The sequence below is a fragment of the Cryptomeria japonica genome, chromosome 2 (genome assembly GCF_030272615.1).
Source record: "Cryptomeria japonica chromosome 2, Sugi_1.0, whole genome shotgun sequence".
Lineage (NCBI taxonomy): Eukaryota > Viridiplantae > Streptophyta > Pinopsida > Cupressales > Cupressaceae > Cryptomeria > Cryptomeria japonica.
In genome coordinates, this window is record NC_081406.1 from 667,638,900 (window position 1) to 667,660,296 (window position 21,397).

The 21,397-nt window shown below is 33.5% G+C and overlaps 2 protein-coding genes across 2 annotated transcripts; both read right to left on the minus strand.

Moving 5' to 3' along the window:
* Positions 1-5,516: 5,516 nt before the first annotated feature.
* On the minus strand, positions 5,517-7,187 carry LOC131057849 (agmatine coumaroyltransferase-2). Its single transcript, XM_057991991.2, has 2 exons — positions 6,659-7,187; positions 5,517-6,546 (listed from the first exon to the last, which is right to left on the minus strand). Exons 1-2 carry the CDS (start codon positions 7,046-7,048, stop codon positions 5,677-5,679), a joined length of 1,260 nt encoding a protein of 419 aa, XP_057847974.1. The 5' UTR covers positions 7,049-7,187; the 3' UTR covers positions 5,517-5,676.
* A 2,680-nt stretch (positions 7,188-9,867) lies between these two features.
* LOC131057847 (agmatine hydroxycinnamoyltransferase 1-like) lies at positions 9,868-10,897 on the minus strand. The gene is made up of 3 exons (XM_059215892.1): positions 10,508-10,897; positions 10,106-10,396; positions 9,868-10,020 (listed from the first exon to the last, which is right to left on the minus strand). The coding sequence occupies exons 1-3, from the start codon at positions 10,895-10,897 to the stop codon at positions 9,868-9,870; spliced, it is 834 nt and encodes a 277-aa protein (XP_059071875.1).
* Between the last annotated feature and the right edge of the window lie 10,500 nt (positions 10,898-21,397).

The following is a 21,397-nucleotide window of genomic DNA, read 5'->3' on the forward strand; positions in this document are numbered from 1 at the left end:
TTTGAAATTGCACTTAAAGATTGTGTATGATTTTGATGTCATCTAACCAATGAAATAATTTACATGGTTATTCATTCGATAAATCATATTTGTAAGATCGAAGCAATGAATGGATCACCGTCATAAGAGATCTATTTATACAACATGAGTTAAGAATTAAAAGTGTGTATATGAGTGTAAGAAGACTGTTATAGAAACACAGAGGTCACCGAGAAGGTTTTCAGAGAACAGTCGAAGAACAGAGTAAACAGAAGGGTTTACCGAGTTACTATATGGGTTACCGAGGTATGCTATAAGCAAGGTGACTTATTCTGAGCACATAGAATTTGCTATAACATTCCAGATGTAAAGTTGCAGATATTTGTAATAATTTTATTGTAATATTTTGAAGTTGTAAGAGAAACCTTTAATAGGGTAAAAGACTCTAATCAAGTCTATAAATTGTAAAGCCTCTAACCAAGTGTAGCATTTAGTTTAAGTGTTGTAAAATCCTTTAGCAAGGTAGATCTAACAGATCTTGTTACTCCTAACAAGGTAAGCTATCAGAAATAGCTAAACATGTAGCTCTAATTGAGCACTCTTTATTATTGCAGTAGTGAAGTTGTGGGTGCCATCCCCACCATAATTTTTCTCTCTAACCAAGAGTTCCTACGTAACTAAAATATATGTGTTATGGAGTGAATCATGTAGATTGTTATCTATTTGTTTTAGCTTTATATTATGTTACTGCACTATTCGGTTTATGCATAACAGTAAAGTTATTATTGAAGAAAATTATTGGAGTACTGATTCACCCCTCCCCTCTTAGTACATTAGCTTTCCATATTGGGCCTAACAAAGATAGCCTCCAAAAACTAGAAACGCCAAAGGAAACCCACCAAACACACATATATCTCCATCTTTATTGGAGAAGTAGGAGTAGGTACCTTGCAAAAATGCCTTTAAGTAGATAAAAATATGTCCCATTGACTTTCATAAATAGAATGCACACCAAATTAGCCCCAAAACCCAACCAAGAAGAAAACCTCCAAAGAAAGGCATCGAAACTGATAGGCCAAGAACACCCATATCTAGAAACCCATGGAGAACATTGGGGACCACTTCTAGAAAGACTATCTAAATAGAGCTAAAATATAAAATGCTTCACCAAGAGCCATGAAGCCAAAATAACTTCAGGCCTCAACATTCACCCATAAATGGAAGGAAAAGAGGGACGATCAAATCATAGGTTCCCAACACACCACACCCATCTATGAAATAATACTAGTAGAAGAAACACACATGGGATGGAGTAGGGAGAACCCACCACCAAACAATCCAAAGAATCAAAATTGACAACACATGGGACATAGAAGCATGGGAAAATAGAACACTCAACCACCAAAAGAGACTAGAATCTAAGGGTGTAGTGGAAGACAAGATGGACCCTACACTCTAGAACTAACCCTTTGAACAAAATAATAGTGCCAAAACACTTAGAACCAGCAATAGAAACCATAGCGGTAGCTAAAGAGGCCCTCATCAAGCTCTCAAGGAGGAATCCAAGAGCTACAAAACTAGGGGCTTTCCCATGCACTAGGAAAATGACACAATAGAACAATTTAAAAATTACCATAACCACAAACCTTGTAGGAAATAGGACCAAGAATAATCCTTCCAAAGTGATTTCATCTATCTCAAAATATCCATCATCCTCAACATCACCCTCTACAACATTGTCTTCCTCTGAAACCCTAGCACCATTGCCCTCCATCTTTGTTTCTAATGAGTTTTGTTGTTTGTAATCCTCCATATTAGTTTTTCTTTCTACTTTTGACTTCTTTTTTTGGTTGATATTGAATGGTAACATACATGAGGATTTTTTTTGTAGCAAGGGAAATCATCACAATGGTGAGAAAATTGCAAATAAAAAATAACTGTGATTGTGTAAAAAAAATAAAAAGATATATTGATTTATATCCGAACAAAGGTGTAACGTTGCAAGAGTTGAATGCAATCCTTTTGGAGACTTTCATGAAGCACCTTCACTAATCCTCTTTGCTCACCTAGGAAACATGAAACTAACTCCTTCAATATATCTCCTCACTAGGGAACCTATAAAACATAATACAACATGAGAGAATATAAAGTATCTCCAACCTCCTTGTGCAATAAGACAACAACTTTCCTTTGAAACTCCACATCTCTTTCAGAGTATGTCAAAATACACCCTCTAGAGATGCACATGAGAGAACAAATCTCCTTCAAGAGTCCAAATCTCTTCCAAGTGTGTCAAATATCTCCTCTAGTGTTGTGGAAATAATCCCTCCTCTATTATAAAAAAACCCCAACCAAACATAAATACATTAAATACACTCAAAATAATCTCAAGATGTTAGGCCCTCTATTTTCTTCAGTAACACTCATACTAAATATCAAGATGCTAGGCCCCCTCTTTTCTTTAGTGACACTCATATTAAATCTAAAGATTCTATCACCCTTCTTTTTTTCAATTATATAAATGATTCCAAGCCCCTCTTCTCTTCAAAGACACAAATATGAAAGGTGCTTCCCATGTAATAAAACATCCTTGAGTGAGAAGCTAGCTTGAGATGATAGATATCCTCCTCCCTCCATTTCCTCTAACCTTTGATATTAATTTTTACACTTTATATACCAAATATAACATATGAAGCTATGAATATTTCAAGTAGCTATTAGGTCTAGCACATATGGCTCTGAGAACACAAGAAAAATTTCCGATATGTATGGCCATGATTAAAAGAAAAAGAGTGGGAGTTATATTAAAATGATAATGTAAACTCACAATGAAATACTTATAACACATTGAAAATAAATCTATTTGCCTATTATGTGACTACACACTTACACTTGTAAAATAATATACTCCTTTTTAAAAACAACAGACCTCTTAAACCAAAACTCCAAAATATGATCTATTTAAAATTTGAACCTTTGACCTCCTTTACCAAACAAAACTAATGAATTAAATCATGGCTTTTAGGACTCTACCTTTTATGATATTCATAGAAAAATAAAACTTTATCCTAATAAAAATACACAAATGTGGACCACACCACCTAGCAAGAGAAATTATTATCTTGAATCTGTATGTATCGGTGTTGCTCCTCTACATCTAACTCCCTTCTTTTTTTCAATTATATAAATGATTCCAAGCCCCCTCTTCTCTTCAAGGATACAAATGTGAAAGGTGCTTCCCATATAATAAATCACCCTTGAGTGAGAAACTATCTTGAGATGATAAATATCCTCCTACCTCCATTTCCTCCATCCTTTCATATTAATTTTTACACTTTATATACCAAATATAGAATATGAATCTATGAAGATTTCAAGCAGCTATTAGGTATAGCACATATGGCACTGAGAACACAAGAAAAATTTGGGATGTGTGGCCATGATTAAAAGAAAAGAGTGGGAGTTAGATTTAAATGATAATATAAACTCACAATGAAATCTTTATAAAACATTAAAAATAAATCTATTTGCCTATTATGTGACTACACACTTACGCTTGTAAAATAATAGACTCCTTTTTAAAAACACTAGACCTCTTAAACAGAAACTCCCAAAAGATGATCTATTTGAAAATTTGAACCTTTGACCTCCATAAAAAAAAATAATGCATGAAATCATGTCTTTTAGGACTCTACCTTTTATGATATTTATAGAAAAATAAAACTTTATCCTAATATAAATACACAAAAGTGGACCACACCACCTAGCAAGAGAAATTATTATCTTGAATCTGTATGTATCAATGTTGCTCCTCTACATCTAACTCTCATTTTTACCTTTATGTAATAAACATATTATTTTAACATTTGATGATTATGAAATACATTCTTGTGCCCTTCACTATGTTTTAGATAAAAATGTAATATTTTTTTCACAATGTTCTTACTCCTAGCACTTTCTCTTTATTGATTACTTTATATTTCATAGCTCCTCATTGTGCCTTAAATTTCTTCACACCATGAATACCACTATAATTTTCATGACTATAAATGCTTGGATTCCATGGAGAAATAGATTAAGATGAAGTCTCTACTATAATGACAAAGGAAATTCTTAACTTCATCTTTTGTTATCTACTCAAAACCTATGTCTAAGAAATAGTTGTGTAACTAATTTCACAACAATGGCAACCAACTATGTTCAAATGTTGAATCAAATTATTTAATCTCTAGGTTTTAGACCCTATTTTCTGTTGTTTTTGTTGCTAATAGCCTATTTTGGCTTCACTTTTGGTTTGTATTTACAAACTGTTTATTTTTGTATGTGTTTCAGGTCCCTATAAAACCTGTTTTAAACTAATAAAAAACAATGGCAACCAATTATTAAAAATTGAGCATTATCCATAGTCCATTACATCTTCAACTACATCATTCTCCATAGCAAAAAAGGCACACAACAAATCCAACAATTTGGCACACCTTATTCACATGCACAAGATTATCATTTACTTTGATATCATGTTAAAATAGTGAGTAGATTTTAAATAAAAATCACACCATGATTGCACAAAAAAACTAATATAGTGATATTGAATAGGTTACACTTAGAATTCAAATTGGATTCAATTGTTTAATTTACATTATAGTGCAATGGATTTTTATAGCCCTATTATTCTCATGAAAAACTCCCTATAGGAATGTAACTACCCCAAAACTAATATTAAACTAATTTACTTATTTATTAAATCTAAACTATAAAATAATCTAGAGATGCAATATTTTCCAATAGAAATACCATAATTAGGTGGTAAGAAATAGGAAAATCCATATTAAAATCTTCAAGACCCATATTTTTCAAAAAAAGGAGGTCAAATGTAGGAAATTAGATCCCTAGACTAATCAATGAAATGTATAATATCTCAATCCTACATATAGTAGAACATGAATAGGCCTACCTACTATCCTTAAGGATGATCTAGGCATTAGGATTATGTTCCTTCATTGAAAAAGATTGAGGTTGTCAAATGTGTGTGTGTGTGTGTGTGTGTGTGTGTGTGAGAGAGAGAGAGAGAGAGAGAGAGAGAGAGAGAGAGAGAGTTATGCTGACAATGGAAAAATGACTAAGTTTGATATAATATAGCAGATACAACATGAAATACAAATATAGTAATGCAAATCTATAGTGTAAATAGAGAGAAGAACTTGGGATTAAATCTAGAGTTGATTGTGTTGCACATAAGTGTTGCACACTTGTGTAGTACCTCTATGAAATATTTGAGCTTTGCTAGCATATATTCAAATTAGCATCTTATAAATTAGATTCAAAATACTATAATTTCTATTACTGACTCATTCCAATAATTTGTGGATAGTATTTTTTATTTGTTACATGATATTATCTTATGTTTATTTCTTGAAATTTCATCTGCCACTTGAAATGTTGGTTGAACCATCATTAATTTCAAGATACCCATTTCAAAAATCAATTTGTATATGTGTGTACACACACGCACATGGAGATTATTAAAACAACATAATACATCCATAGTTTCATACATTTATTATATTAAAATTCTACATAATAGAATTGAACCAATACTATGTGCAAAACTATCACACATAATTATGTTCACGTAGACATATCATGATTGATATGTACAGATTTGAAACTGGGGTATTATACTATAGAAATATGTAATCAAACTTGAAAACAATAATGTTCAAGTTCAGTCATATGTGCTCTTGACAAGCATACCACAACGTCTACACCTCCAGCATTAACGTATGAATCAAATAGGATTATAAGACCTTCAATGAGCATCAATGAAGGGCCTACATATACTGGCTCACCCATTCCAAAATGAAAACTATTTATAGGAAATCTCATCCAACTTACTGGTATCACATCAAATCCATCGTCAACTCTTGCCGGCCCTAAACTCTTCTTTCTTAGCTCCAAAAAGTCAATTGCTGAATGTATAAAACTATCATCCACCTTAGTAATCGCCTTGTGGACCAACTCTGCAATAAAGACTAAAGGCCTATTTATTATTTCTGATGCAATGGATTGAGCACTTGAATCATAAACAACATTACCAAAGTATTCACTAGGCAAGGAAGGATTTAGCCTTTTTCTTCCATCAACTGAAATGCTAGCTTTTGTTTTTTTAACCCCATCAAGTCCTCGAGCTTTTGTAATACATTTCCACATATGGGCGACAATGATTTCAAAAGTAGTATAATATTTTCTTGCAGTGTTGGATCCTCCTTTTACCTTTAACTTCAGCTCCTGTAAAAATATTGCATCAAAATGGAACTGTTTTATTGTTAGATTGGAATCTATCGAACAATGCCCATGAATTATATTGCCATATTCATAATGATCAAAACATGGTTGAGGAGGATCTCTTGCTTTTAGCAGAGACCGATCATGTACTGGAGGCAGAATTCTCTCTCCTCTAACAACTTTTCCCCATGAATTCATGAAAAGAGTAGTTGCTTGTCCATCTGCAACATGATGATGACTAGCTAAGCCTATCACCAACCCTCCACATGCAAATCGAGTAAACTACATCAACAAACATATCCATCAAAATCTTGTTAGTTTTAAAACATAATTAAAACAAAGTCTTATAATACCTGCATGAGTAAAATTATTTTCCTTGTTAGGGTTATCATACCTGCATGAGTAAGAGCTCACTGCCCATGGTGGATGTGGGTGGCACCAATTTGAGGAGGAATGTAGATGGGTGGAAGGGCATTGCATCTGCTATTGTCCCATCTGCTTCGCCTTCCATCACAAGCACACCCTCGTCATTCAGATTGATTCCAAGGCACCCATTTGGTGTTTCTTTCGTGTATCTCCCTGCCCATTCTCTGAAATCTGCCAGAACTTTGGCCAGTCCTTCCTTCAACACTTCCGAATTCGGGGTGGGAGCTTCAAAGACATAGACCACCTTATTGTACATTGGGTACGCAACTAGATCCAAATTGCTCAGTTCAACAAGTTTACGATGATCTTTACCCCCACAGGGTTTGATCAAAACTCCTTCACCTCTAAACACTTTCATTCTCCTCTCTCCCTCTCTCTTTCTCTCTAATGCAAATGCAATATCTTGTCTTGTGCCTTCACAATGTGCGATTTCTAAAGGGACAGAAACCTGTTTAAATACTTGCCCACTTGAATCTTGAAAACTCTAAATACTAATTAAATAATTTGGTGATTTCCATTTTTGGAGATTTCAACAGCGCATCCCACTACGAGTCCGGAATACAATTGAAAATCGTTTCAGGCACAAAAGTGACGTCGTGCAATTTTACTTTATAAAACTTTCACATGTAAACCATGTATTGTTGACAGATATCCACAACTCACGATCCTATCCAGATACTATTCAAGTTGTTTTCTGAACATAGGTAGTATTTGCTATCTCAAATAGGCAATATATGAAAAAAAATTGGCCAACTGCTCACTCTGTCTGAAAAATGAATAAATTTTCTGGGGTTAAATACTGGTAATGTAGTTTTCATAACATAGTATATTTGTAATTTCAAGCCCGTAATACATTAAAAAACCCAACCGAATTCCTACTCTGTAGAAATATTTTATTTAATGGTTGTTGGTGTTTGAAAGTCTTCTAAGATGATGTGTTTGGTATTTGTCTGAGAAATTATCGTCATTGTTGACTCCTCCTGCGCCTTATAGCCAACCTGCCACCCTTCACATTTTCCTTTTGCAAATCTACAATTTGTTAGTTTTAAATTGTATTAGGTTAGGTGAGACTTTTGCCGACAAGCTTACAATTCATGAGAACATCTAAAATATAATTCATATTTCTACGTTCTCACCTTCCAAAACAATATATATATAAAAAGTTCTAATTGATTGCTGATTTATCTAGGTAAGGTCGCCTCTCCATAAAAAAATTCATTAAACACTATTAAATTCAAGATCGTAATCGTTTGCAATTTGCATTTGACGAATTGATCCTTAAAAAACAGGTATTTTTAAAAAATGCTACCTAAAACTATCAATCATTATCAGAAAGTCAATAAGAGTTATGGATTAGGATCAAGCATATGCTTCATTTTCAAGTAGCATATGCTTGATCCTAATTCATAAATAAATATAATCACATTGTGGGGTCTGCTTAGAATTCCTTACCGATGCTTTCCACTTCTTACCTAATTTCTTGTCGGTCATCCTATAAGGATAGGATATAGGAATTTTGATATTTTAATGATAAAATATAGCTCAATATGATATTAGATTATTATTATTATTAATATCATATGAATATGAATATCTTATGATTAATTGGTATTTTTAAATATGCAATTTTAAATAGTATTTAAATTGTGGAGATGATTATAATAATTAATTGATAATTTGAGCACATGTAAAAGAAATTTAAATGAGTCAACAATGTACATTTTATATTAAAAAGGTGAAGTTAGAGCAAATGGAGAATTAGATTATATTAAGAATCACTATGTGAGCAACAGTGGTTAGAGTTTGGGATTATAATGTTTTCTTTCTAATAAATTTGTGGCTTTGGACCAAAGTCCAAATCCTTATTTCTAGTGTCTCCCTTGATCAAAGTATGCGTATGCGTTCTCTCTTTTCATTCCCCACATGTCTATCAAGTTCAAAATTTTCTTAGTGGGGTGGTAGGCTCAATTTATTATTTGCAAGATATCAAAGTTTTGCTTCATTTTCCTTTCCAATATACATTTCTACCAAACTTTGACTTTCCTTTACTCTTTTCAAAGTATCATACATTCACTTTCTAAGTTAACATATCCCTAGCTCTCATCCCCAAACTCTGAAATGCCAACCCCTTCCATCAAACTCCTACCTATGCTAAAATTTTAGACTTTCCCTTACTCAAGTACCTCTTTCATTATCCCCCCTATTCTTTGAAAATTTGACTCCTCGATCCCCCTTCGCACTAAGTATCTTCTTTGATTCAACACTTTGTCCTTCCCCTTATCTAGATACCTATTATGAAGTGAGCCCAAACCTCAATCCACTACATGCTACACCATCTCACCTCATCTAGATTGTAGGTTTAAATGTCTTCTTATTTTGGTACCTAGTATGCTATACTCCCAAAACTAGGACACAACACTTACAATTCATTATCCCATTAGGATCAAAATTTCATATATATTCTTAATTATGTACCTCATATGCCACACTCTAAAACCCTACTATTTTATTGGCATTTCATCTGCCACTTGAAATGTTGGTTAGACCATCATTAGTTTCAAGATACCCATTACAAAAATCAATATATGCATATGTATATGCAAATGTATATATGTATATATGTATGTATGTGTGTGTGTGTGTGTGTATATATATATCGAGACAATAGTTTCATAAATTTATTATATTGAATTTCTACATAATAAAATTGAATCAATAATGTGTTTTATATAAATTAAAGCTATCAAAAATAATTATGTTCACATACACACATTACAATTATGTGTACAAATTTGAAACAGGGATATTATTCAATAGAAATATGTAATCAAACATGTAAAAAATAATGTTCAAGTTCACTTATGTGTGCTCTTGACAAGCAAACCACAACATCTACACCTCCAACATTAATGTATGAGTCCAATAAGATTATAAGACCTTCAATGAGAATCAATGAAGGGCCTACATACACAGGCTCGCCCATTCCAAAATGAAAACTATTTCTAAGAAATTTCATCCAACTTACTGGTATCACATCAAATCCATCATTAATTATTGCCTGCCCTAAACTTTGCTTTCTTAGCTCCAAAAAGTCAATTGCTGAATGTATAAAACTATCATCCACCTTACTAATTGCCTTATGGATCAACTCTACAATAAAGTCTAAAGGCATATTTATTATTTCTGATGCAATGGATGAGCACTTGAATCATAAACAACATTACCAAAGTATTCCTTAGGCAAGGAAGGATTGACCCTTTTTCTACAATCAACTAAAATGCTAGCTTTTGTTTTTATAACCCCATCAAGGCCTCGAGCTTTTGTAATAAGCTTTTGTAATACATTTCCACATATGGACAACAATGATTTCAAAAGTAGTATAATATTTTCTTGCATTGTTGGATCCTACTTTTACCTTTAACTTAGCTCCTGTAAAAATAATGCACCAAAATGAAACTTTTTTTATAGTTAAATTGGAATCTATCGAACAATGCCCATGAGTTATATTACTATATTCATAATGATCAATACATGGTTGAGGAGGATCTCTTGCTTTCAGAGACCGATCATGTACTGGAGGTAGAATTCTCTCTCCTCTAACAACTTTTCCCCATGAGTTCATGAAAAGAGTAGTTGCTTGTCCATCTGCAACATGATGATGACTAGCTAAGCCTATCACCAACCCTCCACAAGCAAATCGAGTAAACTACATCAACAAACATATTCATCAAAATCTTGTTAGTTTTTAAAATTAATTAAAAAAAATCTTATTATACCTGCATGAGTAAAATTATTTTCCTTGTTAGGGTTATCATACCTGCATGAGTAAGAGTTCATCGACCATGGTGGATGTGGGTGGCACCAACTCTAGGAGGAATGAAGAGGGATGGAAGGGCATTGCATCTGCTATTGTCCCATCTGCTTCACCTTCTATCACAAGCACACCCTCGTCATTCAGATTGATTCCAAGGCACCCATTTGGTGTTTCTTTCGTGTATCTCCCTGCCCATTCTCTGAACTCTGCAAAAACTTTGGCCAGTCCTTCCTTCAACACTTCTGAGCTCGGGGTGGGAGCTTCAAAAACATAGACCACCTTGTTATACATTGGGTATGCAACTAAATCCAAATTACTCAGTTCAACAAGCTCACGATGATCTTTACCCTCAGAGGGTTTGATGAAAACACCTTCGCCTCTAAACACTTTCATTCTCCTTTCTCTCTCTCTTTCTCTCTAATGCAAATGCAATGTCTTGCATTCTGCCTTCACAATGAGCGATTTCTGAAGGGACAGAAACCTCTTTAATTACTTGGCCACCCGAATCTTGAAAGTTTCAAAATTAATAAAGAAAGTTTTGATGTTTTCCCCTTGGAAGTTTTCAACATCGCATCCCGTACTTATGAGCATATAAGTTGATATCGTACAACTTTGAATTATAAAATTTTCACATGTAAAGCATATACTAATGCTGATAGACATACACAGCTCATCATCTTGTCCAAAATCTTTTCACTTTGTTTTAAAAACGTAGGTGGTATTTGCTAATCGGCAATGTCTGCAAAAAGTTAGCCAACTGCTCACTCTGTCGGAAAAATGAATATATTTTCTGGGGAAAGTACTGGTAATGTAGTTTTCATAACATAGTATATTTGCAATCTCAAGCCTGCAATAAACAATATTAAGTTCCAGAATATTATTGTTTGCAATTTTCAAAGTTGGCAGAAAAGCTCGTGGAGACAATCATTTGATGAATTAGAAAACTAGAAAGCATTATGACAATCATTTGATGAATTAGAAAGCATTATGACAATCATTTTTAAGTAGCATATGATTCATAATTCCTTCTTGACTTTCTCCTAATTCATAAATATAATTACATTTGTGGGGTATGCTTATTCCTTGCTAATGCTTCAAATATACGTAAAACAAACGTAAAACAAAGCATATGCATATGCTTTCTACTTGTTATTCCGTTGCTTGTTGGTCAATCTATAAGTATAGAATATATGAGTTTGATCAAATACAGGTCAATTTATTTATTATTATTATTATTATTATTATTATTATCATATGAATATCTCATGAATAATCGGTCTTTGTTAATATACAATTTTATATAATATTTGAAGTGTACAAATGATTATAATGATTAAGTGATAAATTTAGTGATTAAATAATAATTTGATTATATGTAAAACTAGTATACCTATCTTTAAAGAAATATAGTAAAGTACGTAAAAAGATATCATATTTGTTGACTAGTCAACTTAGAAATTTATTATATTATTATATTCTAACTAATATTAAATTATTATTATATTATGATATTGCAATTAATATTAAATTATTATCAATATATGATTATATTATTGTGTTTTAATTTATTGTTATTTTATATTATAAAATTACTAGTATATTTTTATTTTATATTCTTGTGTATCCTTATCCTTAAGGAAAAGGTGGACTTTGGGTAAGGACACTTTCAATCCCCCACAATTAATAATATTAGATTGAGATAATTGTGAAGTTTTAATTGATTGCATGATGGAGATAGACAAATTGATAGATTAATTAAATGCAGAGTGAGTGGAGTTGAGAGGTAAAAGTGAAGATACAATTAACATTAAATAAATAAAAATTAGTTAATTAACATTAAACCTCAATCCCCTACATGCTACACCATATCACCTCATCTAGATTGTAAGATCATATGTCTTCTTATTTTGGTACCTAGTATGCTACACTCCATAAACATGTACACAACACTTATAATTCATTATTCCATTAGGATCAAAATTTCATATATATTCTTAATTAGGTACCTCACTCCCTAACTCTATTATTTTCCCTTGGTTTGTTAGGGTTTCAAACTTGTCCCTGTTGGAACGCCTCCTATCCAAACTATGACTCCCCAATCCTTACACTAAGTCAACCATCAAAGATTGATTGTTTTCCTTCCCATAGTACCCAAAACTTTGATCTCCAAAAAGATGTAAGAGACATCATGAGGTTCCTCTAGCTCCTTAATTCTACAATTTGTAACACTTTTCTTTATTCAATCCCATCTACCTCCTTACATGACCCAATATTCCATTAATGACAAAATTAGATACCTCCATTACTCTAGAAGTATTTTTCTCACATAAAAATATTGTTAAAATTATAAGAGACACGATTTAACATGCATTCATGATGCTAGATGTTAATGAAAACCATGCTTCATTAATGTAATAGTTTCATGTTTTGTTACCCTTAGTCCATCATGAATATTAGCTATTATTTTGGAATGATATTATAATATTTATTTATTTGAAGGATATCAAGAGTGAATGCATCCATTCAAACATTATTATGCATATTCTCTCTAAAACTATTTTGAATGGTCTCGTGTTTAATAAAATAGATAAATAAGGATGAAAATCTTAGGTTTACTAAAAATTAGAGGATGAAAACAGTTTTTATTTTGAGGATCAAAGGATAGAATCCATTTGGTTCTATATGAAAATATCAACCAAGGATTATGAGTTAGCTTTGCAGTGGTAGATCATAGCATCATCTAGTTCGCATGTTTCATAATTAGTCATAGACTTTAGCTTCAAGTTCATATTATTTGTAGTCGTATTGGTGTAAACTTATTATTTATTTAAATTTCTATCATAGTTGTATGACTATTATTTTATTATTTATAATATTTTAGTTTATTATTGTTGTTTTTTATTAGTGTAAAATAGGTTTTACAAGGACCCAAAACCCATAAAAGAAGAAATAGTCTTTAAAGACAAACTAGTAGTAAAGCCATAGCAGGCTAGTAGCAACAAAAATAATAGAAAATAGGGTCAAAAGAACCAGAGATTAAATAATTTCATTCAATATTTGAACTGTCTTAACATTTTTCTAAATAAAATCCCTATTGATATTAGCTTACTCCTCCATATCAGTGGCTTTAACCTGCTTACCTTTATCCCTACTTCAGGTGTGAGATGAAGGTCCCTGATTAGTCAGGGTCTCACCTTCTTGGATGAAATCCTTTACCTTGCCTTTGTCATTGTTGGGAAAATGGTATCCACACCTTGCATTTACATGAGGTTACTACATATAGTAAGTTTTTATTTGAGCACAAAATGGTGTGAAATTATCCCCAAAGCTTCTGATTGGCTAGATGAGCATGCCAATAAATTTTCATCGCAAGATCCTAGCTAGTTTTCAAGATATTAAAGTTTTTATTTTTGGAGGGTGCGATGAAAGGTTTAAAATTAATTTTAAAGACTTTAGAGGCTGTGAAACACCTTAAAAAGTGGGCATAAATAGCCTATCTATTTACAAGGTGATAGAGCACTTTGCAAGCTTTTTGACGCTTCAAACGGTTCATCAATCGAACACACGGTTCACAAGTTATGGCCTCCGAATGTTTGGACTCCTGAAATAGGATACATAAATTACATCAAACACATAAATTAGTTGTAAAAGGGAGGAACACGTGTTGATGTATTTTTTTACATGTCATAAGACATCTAGAATGGAGATAAAGTCGGCTCTACATTATTGGGTGGCTTTAGCCCATGGTTTTTTAATATCGTTTGATGGTTTCTTGTATTGTATCTCCTAAATAGGACGTACATGAGATAGAGTTTGTGTGCAAGAGCCTTATGGCTATTAAGTTACCTATGAGTCTCTGATTAGTGGTACTCCTATGAAGAGCTTTCTCTGCAAGTATATTGTAATGTGATATTGATTGTTGAATAATATATTGAGCTTCTTTTGGAGTGTGGGGTTTTTCTCCCGAAAGGGTTTTCCTCATGTAAATCATTGTGTTGTTTTTTTATTTTGATAAAGATAAACAGGTTTTATAGGGACCTGAAACCCTATTTTTACAGATCAAGGCCAGCAGCCAAAAAAGCATTAAACAAAAGCGAAATAGGGGATAAACCCCACAAAGACCTAATACCAAAAAAAAATGAAAAGTCTCAAAAAAATAGGAAAAGGCAGTCACCTGAGAGAGTGCACCAATTCAGTATTCTTCTGAATAATCTTCTTGATGATTTTTTCTAGATCCACCATGATGAATCTGGAGGTACCCTAGTCTTGGCTCCGGCTCCTGGTCCTAGTACAGGGACCCGAACTAATCTTCCCTCCAATAGCACTCTGGCCGCCCTCCGAAGCATTCTTTTTCTATTTTTCCCCCAAGGGAGGATCACTAGCTATGGGTCTAGTTCTATAGTCAACCATCATTGCATTGATTTACTCCAAACCTCCAGCACTATTACTCATCGCCTACCTACTGATTTCCACCAAATTATTCAGGTTGTCTTTGATGTCATTCACATACTCTTCCATCTTTTAGGGTTCCAATTTCCTTATCCACCCACTTCCAGTTGTTCTCCTGGCCCCTAGTGACCTCCAAAATCAGGTCTTCCAACACCTTCTCCCCCTTTTTGTCACCTTCATTCTCCTTATTCACAGTTTCATGTTTCTCGTTATTTACATTGATGGGGATGCCTAACCTAATCTTGTGGTCCTTGTCTTTAGATCCACTTGACTTTGTCAATTTTATTTTCTTCTTGATGGGGGTCTCCAGGTCTTGCATTTTCCTGCTACTGGATTTAAATTTTTTTGTCGCCCACCTTTGAGGACTAGTTTTCCTACTATGGTTCATTCATTGGGTCACCATAGGCTCCCCTTCTTTCTTCGGTCTATACTTAGGGTCCTCTGAATCCTTGATATCATGCCAATCCAGGGCAATGCCACTGTCATCCTCTTCCATCTCCGTGTCAGAAACAAACTACATCTTAGGGTTAGAGGAAGAAATGTGGTTTTTATCCATGGGGGATGGTTTCACTTCATGAGCTTTGGCATACTCCATGATTAACATGATAAGCTATTGGCATTACAGTAAGAAAGATTGTTGATATAACTGAAGAAGGATGATAACTATCTTTATAACATTATTTTGTCATTGATGTCAAGAAATTGATTATCTGATTCAGTATGATGTTGCCATATCTTGAGAAGATTGATTTGCGGAGAATTAAGATGTCGGTAAAAGACATAGAAAGAATGTGATGAATAAGGGGAGAAATAAGTTATTCAATGGACAACTATTACCGAGTTAGACAATGATGAGATCATGATGTTTAGATTGTTTTGATATCCTACATATGTTGTTGATTGTAAGGTTAATACTATACTATGTCACCGAGCAAAGAACCTAGTCGGTAAACCCTAAGGAACCTAGTCAGTAAACCCTAAGGTTATTGATATCGGTTAATGAAGGCAGAATGTCTACCGAGTAAAGTTTAGTAATTATTGAGTTGCAACCGAGTTATGACAATGCACATTAGATGAATACAAGCATTATTTAATGGAGGACAATGATTAGCTAGAGATGTATAAATGATTGGAATGTCGCGCATGAAGTTTATTAAGGATCTATGGCAAAGGAAAATCGGCAAGAAGATCTATAGCACATATTGAACTGCAATAACCTTGCGCAAGTTCCAAGATAGGAATGCAAGTCTCGAGGCAAGGTAAAACATTTTCAGATTGGAAGGATACATTGAACCTGGTCAATTTTGAAGATCTGATGGCTAAGATTGATCATGGGAAATGTGATCAAGGAGATTAAGCGGTTAGCAATTGTTTATAAATAAGGAATTATTAATAAACAATGTACATGCGGGCAAGTGTAAGCACAAGGACGCTACATAGTGATTACCGAGCACAGAAGCTTGAAGACCTGTTTGAATAAAAGAGTAGAGAGCCCAGTAGAGGGACAAGATAAGTCCTATGACTAGATTGTTTTGAGCAAATAAGAATCTTCTTTAGCATTTTAGATGTGAAGTTGCAGATATATTGTATTACTGTTATTTTGTAAGTAACAGAAAATATCTTAACCGAGTGGACTTAACAGTCTTATTTGTAAACCCTCTAGCAAGGTAACATTCTAAATGAGTGTTTAAAATCCTTTGACAAGGTCACTTCTAACAAAGTGAAGATCCTAATAGATCTGAGGGAAATCCCTTAACTAGGTCACATCTAGCAATGTGCCTGTAATCTTTAACAGGATTTTCTTTTAACCGAGCATACTCTAGAAGAGTATATTTCTTAGTGGGTCCAAAATCCCACAGTGGTTTTTCCCTATTTGGGTTTCCACATTAAATTTAGTGTTATGAGTGTTATGATGATTATGTGGTTATGAGTTAACATGTTTAGCAGTTTTTGGTTATGGTGTTGAAGTAGAAGTTACCGAGGCTGAATCTATTGATTTTATGGAAGTTTAAGTTTGTATGATTCACCCCCCCCCTCTCATCTTGTTAGCTATTGGAATCTGTACTTTACATTAGTATCAGAACTAACAATTGGTACCAGAGTTTTGGACTCTGGAAGAAAAATTATAAAGTTACTTGAGGCAAAGATCAGAAGATGTATAAAAGGGATGCACCGAAGCTAAACAAGTCAAGTTTCTCCACATGGTAGAAAAATATGAAGCTAGATTTATCAAGAATTGGAGAATATGCAACATATTATCTAGAGAATGATTACATTGCACCAAGCACCAACCCTATGACCTTGGAAGAGATTAAGGAAAAACAAGAACATATTCAAGCTATGATTGAAATAACATCAGCATTGACTGACTCAGAGTTTAATGATCTAGAAGGTTGTAATGATGCAAAAGCAATGTGGACTAAGCTCATATCTATGTATGTAGGTGATGAACATGTTCAAAGAGAAAAAGTAGATAGTCTAAGAGGACAACTTGAATCCATGAGAATGAATGAAGGTGAGAACATAACACAATACAATACAAGACTAAAGGAGATTGTCAATCAAATTAAAGGAGTGGGTGGAACTATTGAAGAAGAGGATATAACAAGTAAGTTGTTGAGAACCCTTCTACCAACTTATGCTATTCGAGTCTCTACAATTAATGAATTGAGGTCTGTACCTAACATACCAGTTTCTTTGGATGCTACTATTGGTAAGCTACATGCATTTGAGTTAAGTAATTTTGATAACAGTGGATCTTCAGTAAATAAAGTAGAATCTACAGTCAGTTATTTTCATATTGGTGAATCTGATGATTACAATGATAGAATGAGTAAGTACTCTGAAGGGGACCACAGTGGAGGAAGTGAAAGATTTTGCAAGAACATGGAAAAAGTGCACAAACTATATGAGGAAATCAAGAAGCAAGAAGAATTTGAAGCATTATTAGCCAGAAGGTTATCGAGAAGTAAAGGTAAGTCTAAAGGGAAGCTACCTTTAAAATGTTTCAATTGTGATAAAATAGGACATATGGATTCTAACTGTCTTGACAAAGAATCTAGTGAAAAGAGAGAATACCAAGATAGCAGGCAGAAAGACAACCAATACAGAGGACACTGAGACTTCAGAAGGAGAGATAGAAAGACATGTCTAGTAGCTGATGGGGAATCCAACGATGATAAATCTGATGAAACTGATACTAAGGAAGTTGTTTATGTGGCTATTAAAGATGGATCTGATGAAGAAAGGTATGAAGAAAAAGCCCTAATATCTCACATAAATAATAATGATTCTTGGATCATAGACAGTGAATGCTCACATCATATGACAGGTGATAAACACAAGTTTGTTAAATTAGAAGACTATGATGGAGCCTATGTAAGATTTGGTAATGATGCACCATGTCCGGTGAAAGGTAAAGGATCTATAACACTTCTTGACAATGCTAAATGTAATTATCTATATTGGGTTGAAGGTTTGAAATACAATTTGTTGAGTGTAGCACAGCTAAACAATATAGGATACCAAATAGAATTTTAGAAAGGAATTGTCAAAGTTCATGACAAACATGAAATGTTAGCTGCTACCAGGACATAAACAAAAGGTAATACATTTCATCTTGACTCAACTTGGAACAAGTGTCTTTATGCAAAGATAGATGATACCTAGTTATGGCATAAAAGGTTTGTCATGTAAATTTTGATAATCTAATCAAAATAAGTAAGAAGCACCGAGTAAGAGGTCTACCATGTCTTGAAAAACCTGAGAATGCTATGTGTCATGGATGCTAGATGGGTAAGATGACAAGATCAAGCTTTACAAGTAAGTCCTACACTTCTAAAGGAATTTTAGATCTAGTACATACTGATCTTTGTGGTCCTATGAAAGTTCAAAGTTATTATGGTGATAAATATTTGATATTATTTGTGGATGATTACTCAAGGATGATGTCAGTTATGTTTTTAAAAGAAAAATCAGAAGCTTTTCAAATGTTTAAATGGTACAAGGCAAGAGTTGAAAATGAAACAGGAAGACAGTTGAAATGTCTTAATCTAATAGAGGAGGAGAATTCACTTCTGATGAATTTAACTTATTCTACAATGATCATGGTATAAAGAGGCAAGTATCTGCACCGAGAACTCCTCAACAAAATGGGATAGCCGAGAGAAGAAACAGATCAATTGTGGATTGTGCAAGAACCCTGATGATAGAAAAGAGGGTACCTCAAACATTTAGGAGAGAAGCAATCAGCACTGTAGTTTACACCCTGAACCGAGTTCAACTAAAGAAAGGAACTATGAAGACACCATATGAAATCCGGTATGACAAGAAACATAATGTAAGTTATTTTAAAATCTTTGGAAGTAGATGCTATGTTCACAAAGATGACAGAAATGGAAAGTTTGATCAGAAAAGTGAAGAAGGAACATTTCTTGGTTATTCTTCCAGAAGTTAAGCATTTAAATGTCTGATCAAATCATCTAGCAAAATAGTGGAAAGTGCAAATGTGAAAATTGATGAATTTGTAGAAAGAAATGATGAAGGAAATTCCAAATAACCAAAAGATTATGAAGAATTCATTTATGTTCAACCGAGAAGTCCTACCGAGAAAGCTGCTGGAGCAAATGAAGATAATGTCCAGTTACCAAGTGATGAAGAAGATCATACAGAACCTACCAAGCCTATATTAGCCAAATATGTAAAAAGACATCATGCATCAAGTCAGATTATAGGAGATAAGGATGATCTAGTGATGACAAGGAACAAACTGAGACAGAACACATGTCTGATTTCTGAACTTGAACCGAGAATAGTAAAAGAGGCATTTAACAGTGAAGATTGGGTAAATGCTATGACAAAAGAAATTGATCAAATCAAGAAGAATGACACATGGACATTGATCCCAAGACCGAATGACAAAAATATAATCGGTACAAAGTGGATTTTCAGAAACAAGCCAAATGAAAAATGTGAGGTTATTTGCAACAAAGCAAGACTAATTTGCAAAGGTTATGCTCAAGAAGAAGGAATAGAGTATGGTGAGACCTTTGCACTTGTGGCTAGACTTGAGGGAGTAAGAACATTGCTGGCATATGCTACTTTCAAAAATTTTAAGGTATATCAAATGGATGTTAAATCTGCATTTTTGAATGGTATACTAGAAGAAGAAGTTTACATAGAACAACCTGAAGGATTTGTTGAAGATAGAAGTAAAGATCAAGTATGCAAACTGAACAAAGCCTTATATGGTCTGAAGCAAGCACCTAGAGCATGGTATGAAAGACTGCACTCTTCTTTGATCAAGATTGGTTTTATAAGGACAAGTGAAAACAACAATATGTACATGAAGAAAGATGAGGACAATGGAATACTGATCTCAACCATATTTGTTGATGATATTATATTTTGTGGAAATGACTCCTTATGCAAGAACTTTGGAAATGAAATGTGCAAAGAATTTGAGATGTCACTAATTGGAGAGATAAAGTATTTTATAGGTTTACAGATACTACAAATGAAAGATGAGATTTTTATTACTCAATCCAAGTACATAAAACAAATCTTGAAGAAATTTGGAATGCGGGATTCTAAACCAGTAAGTATTCCTATGACTACTAATTGTAAATTATCAAAGAATGATGAATCTGCATCTGTTGATGAGACACTTTACCGATCTATGATTGGGAAATTGCAATATGTTGTGCATAGTAGACCGGATATAGCACATGCAGTAGGTATTGTAGCAAGATTCTCTGCAAATTCTAAGGAAACTCATATGACAGCAATCAAGAGAATTTTCAGATACCTGAGAGGCACTGAAGATTATGGCTTAGTATATGAAAAGAATAATTTTGATTTAAAAGTTTATACTGATGCTGATTGGGTAGGCAACATAGATGACAGCAAAAGCACAAGTAGTGGAGCTTTCTTTTTAGGAGAAAGACTAGTGAGTTGGCTTAGCAAGAAACAAGGATGTATTTCACAGTCAACAACAAAAGTTGAATATGTTGTTGCAGCATTGAATTGTACCAATATAGCATGGATCAAACAACTGTTGGAAGGTATAAATGAGAAAGTTACCGAGCTAGTAACTATATTCTGTGATAATACTAGTGTCTTTAACATTTCAAAGAATCCAGTAATGCACTCTAAGACAAAGCATATATCTATAAAGTATCATTATCTCAGAGAAGAAGTTCAAGAGAAGAAAGTTGTGCTGTAATATATCAGTTCAAAGGAGCAATTAGCAAACATCTTCACAAAGCCATTGCCAAGGGACACTTTTGAGTATCTCACCAAGTTTGGTGAAAGCATCAATTCGATGAATCTATAGAATATTATGTGTGGATTGATGCTGATTTACGCACTTTAGAAGGTTTTCTAAAAGGTGTGCAGGAAATAGTGAATAGAGACAAGTTGATCTGACCAAGACTGAGATGATAC